Source organism: Heloderma suspectum, chromosome 7 (assembly GCF_057233095.1).
Source record: "Heloderma suspectum isolate Gila_16-S chromosome 7, 16-S_ref, whole genome shotgun sequence".
Taxonomy (NCBI): domain Eukaryota; kingdom Metazoa; phylum Chordata; class Lepidosauria; order Squamata; family Helodermatidae; genus Heloderma; species Heloderma suspectum.
In genome coordinates, this window is record NC_139464.1 from 3132089 (window position 1) to 3138099 (window position 6011).

Consider the following 6011-nt stretch of genomic DNA (forward strand, 5'->3'; position numbering starts at 1 on the left):
CTCAGTGATTCCGGGGGCTTGCCTGCGGTCCCCTCTAGCCTGAGGGTGCTGCTGATGAATGCCAGGTCGGCTACTCAAAAAGGTAACATTTCCGAGCGTATAGCTGAAGAACATGCCGACCTGGCTTGTGTTACCGAAACCTGGTTGGATGAACAGGAAGCAGTCAGTCTCTCCCAAGTGTGTCCACCAGGACTTCTTGTGCAGCACCAAGATCAACTAGAGGGGCAGTGGGGGGGGGGTAGCCTTGGTCTATAGGGACTCTCTCCCCCTGGTCAGATGCCCTATCCAGCAGTCAGCCAGCTTTGAGTGTCTGTACCTGGTGCTGGGCACCCAAGGCAGGATCGGGATTCTGTACTGCCCACCCTGCTGCCCAACAGTCTCCCTGCCTGAGCTGACTGAGGTGGTCTCGAGCGTGATGTTGAGGACCCCAAAGCCTATAGTCTTGGGGGACTTTAATGTTCATGCCGAGGCTACTTTCTCAGGAGTGGCTCAGGACTTCATGGCCGCCATGTCAGCCATGGGCCTGTCTCAAGTAATAGCTTGCCCAACACATGTGGCAGGACACCCTTTGGACCCGGTGTTCTGTGCTGGATTGGGAGAAAATGATCTGCGGGTGGGGAAGCCAGTGGTGACTCCTTTGGCACAGACAGATCATTGTCTGGTCAGTTTTGATCTTCAGGCCACATGTAACCTCCACAGGGGTGGGGGATCAAATCTGATGGTCCGTCCCCAGAGACTGATGAATCCGGATGGATTTTTGAGGTCTTTTGGGGATTCTCCTGCAGGCTTAGCCGGCGGTCCTGGTCACCGCTTGGAATGAGGAGATGGCCCGGGCTATTGATACGATGCTCCCAAACATTCTCGACCTAGTCGTAGAACTGTGTCAGCGCCTTGGTATTCTGAGGAGCTGAGGGCAATGAAATGACTGTGTCCATGATTAGAGTGCAAATGGTGGAAGACTCGGAACGAATACGATTGAACACAGGTAAGAATCCACTTGCGATCTTATTCTGTGGCGGTGATGGCTACGAAGGAATCCTACTTCTCTGCCACCATTGCATCTGCTCAGTGTCATCCAGCGGAGCTCTTTCGTGTGGTTAAAGGCCTCTTGGGCATAAGCCTTGGAAGAACTCAAGCCCTCAAAGGCCCGCTGTGAACAATTTGCCAGACACTTCGCAGGTAAAATCGCTCGTATTCGCGCTGGCTTGGATGCCACTGTTTTGACAGAGTCTGATATGGACAGGGCTGGTGCACCATCTAGCCATGTTATGGATGCCTTTCGGCTTGTGCAACCTGAGGATGTGGACAAACTGCTTGGGACTGAGGCCTACTACTTGCCCTTTAGATCCTTGCCCATCCTGGCTTGTGAAATCTGCCAGAGCTGGGCTGGATATCTAGACCTCGGAGGTGGTAAATGCCTCCTTGAGGGACAGCGAGGTCCCCGCAGCTTTGAAAGAAGCTGTGGTGAGGCCCTTGCTGAAGAAGCCAACTTTAGATCCCACCGTTCCAGATAATTACTGCCCTGTGTCAAATTTGCCATTCTTGGGCATGGTGCTGGAGCTTGTGGTGGCCTCACAACTCCAAGCTGTTCTGGATTAAACTGATTACCGAAATCCATTCCAATCAGGTTTCAGGCCTGGTTATGGGACAGAAACAGCCTTGGTCGCCCTGGTTCACGACTTACACCGGGGAATGGATGGGGGGAGTGCAACCCTGTTGGTTCTTCTGGACCTCTCAGCAGCTTTCGATACCATTGACCATGGTATCCTTCTGGGTTGTTTATCTGGATTGGGCTTGGGAGGCACAGTTTTAAAGTGGTTCTGGTCCTTTTTCGAGGAGCAGTCTCAGAAGGTGGTGGTGGGGGACTTTGGTTCAACCCCATGGCCATTAGCCTGTGGGGTGCCACAAGGTTCTATCTTGTCTTAAAAGATGCTTTTTAACATCTACATGAAACCGCTGGAAGAAGTCATCAGGAGTTTTGGGCTGAAATGTCATCAGTATGCAAATGATACTCAGCTCTACCTCTCATTTCCATCTGCATATCCCAGAGAGGCTGTGGAACTCTTGAACCAGTGTCTGGAGGCTGTTTTGAGATGGATGAGGGTTAAAAAGCTGAAACATAATCCAGACAAGACGGAGGTACTGTGGGTTTGGAAACCAACTACTTTGGATGGAGGTTTACAGCTAGTCTTAGATGGGGTTGCACTTCCCCTGAAAGACCAAGCGCGCAGTCTGGGTCTTTGACTCTGGACTCTGAGCTAACTGGGGAAGCCAGGACAGCTAACTGGGGAAGCCTGGAGTGTCCAGGAGTGCTTTTTACCAGCTTAGGCTGGTAAGCCAACTGCGGTCCTTTCTGGAGAGGACGGACCTTGCCTCAGTTATCCACGCACTAGTCACATCCAGGCTGGACTACTGTAATGTGCTATATGTGGGGCTGCCTTTGAAGATGGTTCTGAAACTGCAGCTTGTGCAGAATGCGGCCGCCCGAGTATTGGTGGGGGTGAGGCAATTCAATCACATAACGCCTATACTGCGCCAGCTGCACTGGTTACTGGTGTGTCTCCGAGCCCAATTCAAAGTGCTGGTTTTGACCTTTAAAGCCTTAAAAGCTTTGGGACCAAGTTATTTGAAGGACTGCCTTTACCCATATCAGCCTGCCCGTAGTTTGAGATCAGAAAGAGAGGCCCTTCTCATTTGCCCACCAGTGAGAGCAGTCAGGTGGGTGATCACACGTGAGAGGGCCTTCTCTGCAGTGGCCCCACACCTTTGGACCAAGCTGCCATCTGAGGTCTGCCATGCTCTGTCATTGCAGACTTTTAAGAAGCCCTTGAAAATGTGTTATTTTACCCTGGCCTTCTCTTGATATGACTGCTATTGTCAATGTTGCTGCTGTTAACATTCCCATTGCTGCTGTTAACATCGTTGTTGGTTTTATGGTTGGCTTTTATTGTTGGTTTTATTGTTTTTATATGTTTATCACTTTTAATATTTTAATTGTTTTTATGAATTTTATTATTGTAAGCCACCTTGGGAGGACTTCTGCCCTGAAAGGCGGCTAAGAAATATTTCAAATAAATAATAATAATATCTATCTAATGCCTGGCGTCCAGCATTCTGTCACACACTGGTGTGACCAAGAGACAGAGCTCAGCAGGATGGGGTTGTGCAGACAGGAGCGGGCTTGATTCCCACTGGTAGCACCAGGGAGCAGATTTAGCTCCTACCCCACCCGCAAAGCCACCCCTGCTTTCTTCTCATGAGGAAACAGGGGCCTTCGACCCCCACCTGGCTGGCCTGGCCACCACAGATGGACCACCCACAGGGTGTGGTGTGCAGCGTGTCCCTGCACAGAGCCTGCCCTGCTGCCAATGGTGTGCAGTCATCCCTGGAGCATCCTCACTGCACAAAATGACCTGTGGGCTGAGAGAAGCGGGAGGGGCAGCTTTGCTACAATCCTGCTGGGTTACAAACCTGCAGTGGTGAATGGGGGAATGAATGCTCAGGAAGACCCCCCTGGTCACAAGAAGGCTAGTGGATCAGGGCTTTTGCTTTGTCTAACCCCCACCCGACCCCCAGGGTCTCCATCAGCACAAGAGGAGGAATTATCTCTTTTGAAGATAATGAAAATGGTGAAAGGGGAGAGATTCTCAGGAATGCAAATACCACAAGCCCCCGTCTGCAAGGGGTTCCCCACACACATATTTGCGAGGGGTTTGCTTAGTGGTTAAGACGCTGAATTGCAGACCAGAAGGTCGGCAGGACAGCAGTTCGAGACCCGAGTGCTGTGTGACGGAGTGAGCTCCCGTCTTCAGTCCCAGCTCCTGCCAACCTAGCAGTTCGAAAGCAAGAAGGTGCAAGTAGATAAATAGGTACCGCTTCGGCGGGAAAGGTAACAGTGTTCCGTGCACCTCGGTGTTCAGGCATGCCGGCCACATGGCCACGGAAGCATCTTTGGACAGCGCTGGCTCTTCGGCTTAGACATGGAGATGAGCACCATGCCCTAGAGTCGGACACGACTGGTTGGGGACACCTTTACCTTTATGGGACCCAACTTTTGCCCATGCTAACCTTTGCTCCTTCCTGGTCCTGTTCTCAGTGCTGAACCTGATGGAGCCCATGGAAGGTGGCAATCAGACACCAGCGACCGAGTTCTTCTTCCTGGGTTTCTCAGGGGTCCCCAAGGGCCAGGCCTTCCTCTTCCTGCTGTTCCTGGCCATCTACCTGGTCACCTTGGTGGGGAACTCTGTGATATTCACCCTGATCCAGCTGGATTCCCGCCTTCACAGCCCCATGTACTTTTTCCTCAGCCACTTGTCCTGCTTGGATGTTTGCTACTCGTCCGTCACCGTCCCCAAGATCCTGGTGAACTTCTTGCACCAGCGGCCAACCATTTCATACAACCAGTGCATGGCCCAGATGTTCTTCCTGATGACGTGTGCGGGGTCTGAGTGCGCACTGCTGGCTGTTATGGCCTACGACCGCTACGCTGCCATTTGTGAACCCTTGCGCTATGCTCACCTCATGAGCAGGAGGGTGTGTGTCCCTCTAGCCGCTGCTTCTTGGATCTGGGGCCTTCTGGACTCAGCCGTTCACACTGCACTGGCCACTAGCCTGGCCTTCTGCGGGGCCAACCAGATTCACCACATCTTCTGCGATGTCCCACCACTTCTGAAAATTGCCTGCAGTGACACCTACGTCAATGAGATGGCCCTTCACACAGCCAGCGTGTTTGTGGGGCTGAGCCCTTTTCTACTTGTTGTCATCTCATACATCTTCATCCTGTCTGCCATCTTACAAATCCGCTCTAACACTGGCAGGCACAAGGCCTTCTCTACCTGTGCTGCCCACTTGATCGTGGTCATCCTCTACTTTGGGATGGCAAACCTGAACTACAACCGCCCCAGTGCTGGCTACTCCTTGGAGATCGACACCTTGGTCTCCTCGCTTTATTGTATCATCACCCCTATGTTGAACCCCCTCATCTACAGCCTCCGCAACAAGGAGGTGAAGGGAGCCCTGCGGAAGGTGCTGGCAGCTAGAAGAAGGAATATACTTCCCCGCACAAGCAGTGAGGGAAATGGTGGCTCGCGTTTCACTTCAGCCTAGTTTCCCAGTGTCGCATTCACCAACTCCAGGGTCTCCCAGTCTGAGCAATGACTTAGCTGCCAAATCCAGCATGGTGCATGGGCCACAAAAGGATTCAGCCTGGGGCATCAGACAGGCCCCAGACCTTTTAACTGTGGCATCCCCTTGTTTTGGCTCAGTCCTCTTAAGGAGAACAGAACAGGAAGACCTGGAGACCTTTCTCCAAACAACCCCAAGAGAGTTAGAGATACATTTTCCTACGCAATTCCCAACAGGATCTTCACGCAGACACACCTGCTCCTGGGCATAAGGAAACAGTCTATAAGACACTCAGCTGGAGTGCCTGTTGTGGGGGGAGTATGGAGATGAGGTGTGTGGATGGAGACCTGGAATGAGCGACAAGTGGTCCTGCCTGACCATCATCCTTGTGGGGGAAAGGACGGCCAGGCCATGGAGGGAAGGTGGAGGGGGCAAAAACTGCAGCTCCAGCACCTCAGAAGATTAGGAGCATTGTGTGGAGTGATGGGTTGATGTGGGACAGGGTGGGGGTGGGAAGCATAGGAACAAACGGTTGAGGTATAGAAGTGGACTGGAGTTCTCAGTCAAATAAATGTTGCCCTTGTCTGTGTATGTTTGTTTCCCTCGTTTTGTCTTTTCACCGGGCTTTCCCCTCTCGGATGGCCCACGGCTGGCTTGGGCACACAGGACGGCCACTTCTTTCACACAGACTTCTTGTTCCTAGCCCCAAGACCCTTGGGATGGCAAGATGGAGTGGAGAGGGGAGCCACTGAATCAAAACAGTTACCCTACTAGGGGTTGATCTCTCCTAGCTAGTTCTGCATCACATGTTTCAGTATGTACCACCACTAGTCTGCTGTGGATGGCTATTTAAGGAGGTGTTGTGGCCACCAAAAAGGGCAGATTGC

General features: G+C 52.2%; 1 protein-coding gene across 1 annotated transcript; it reads left to right on the forward strand.

Annotated features, from left to right (window-relative positions):
• The first annotated feature begins 4107 nt into the window (after window positions 1-4107).
• Window positions 4108-5106, forward strand: LOC146339234 (olfactory receptor 5V1-like). The gene has a single exon (XM_084811420.1). It carries the CDS (start codon window positions 4108-4110, stop codon window positions 5104-5106), a length of 999 nt encoding a protein of 332 aa, XP_084667546.1.
• The last annotated feature ends 905 nt before the right edge of the window (window positions 5107-6011 follow it).

Bases quoted from the DNA above. Each gene is read 5' to 3' on its own strand.
- LOC146339234 (XM_084811420.1), top strand. From the start codon at position 4,108: ATGGAGCCCATGGAAGGTGGCAATCAGACACCAGCGACCGAGTTCTTC.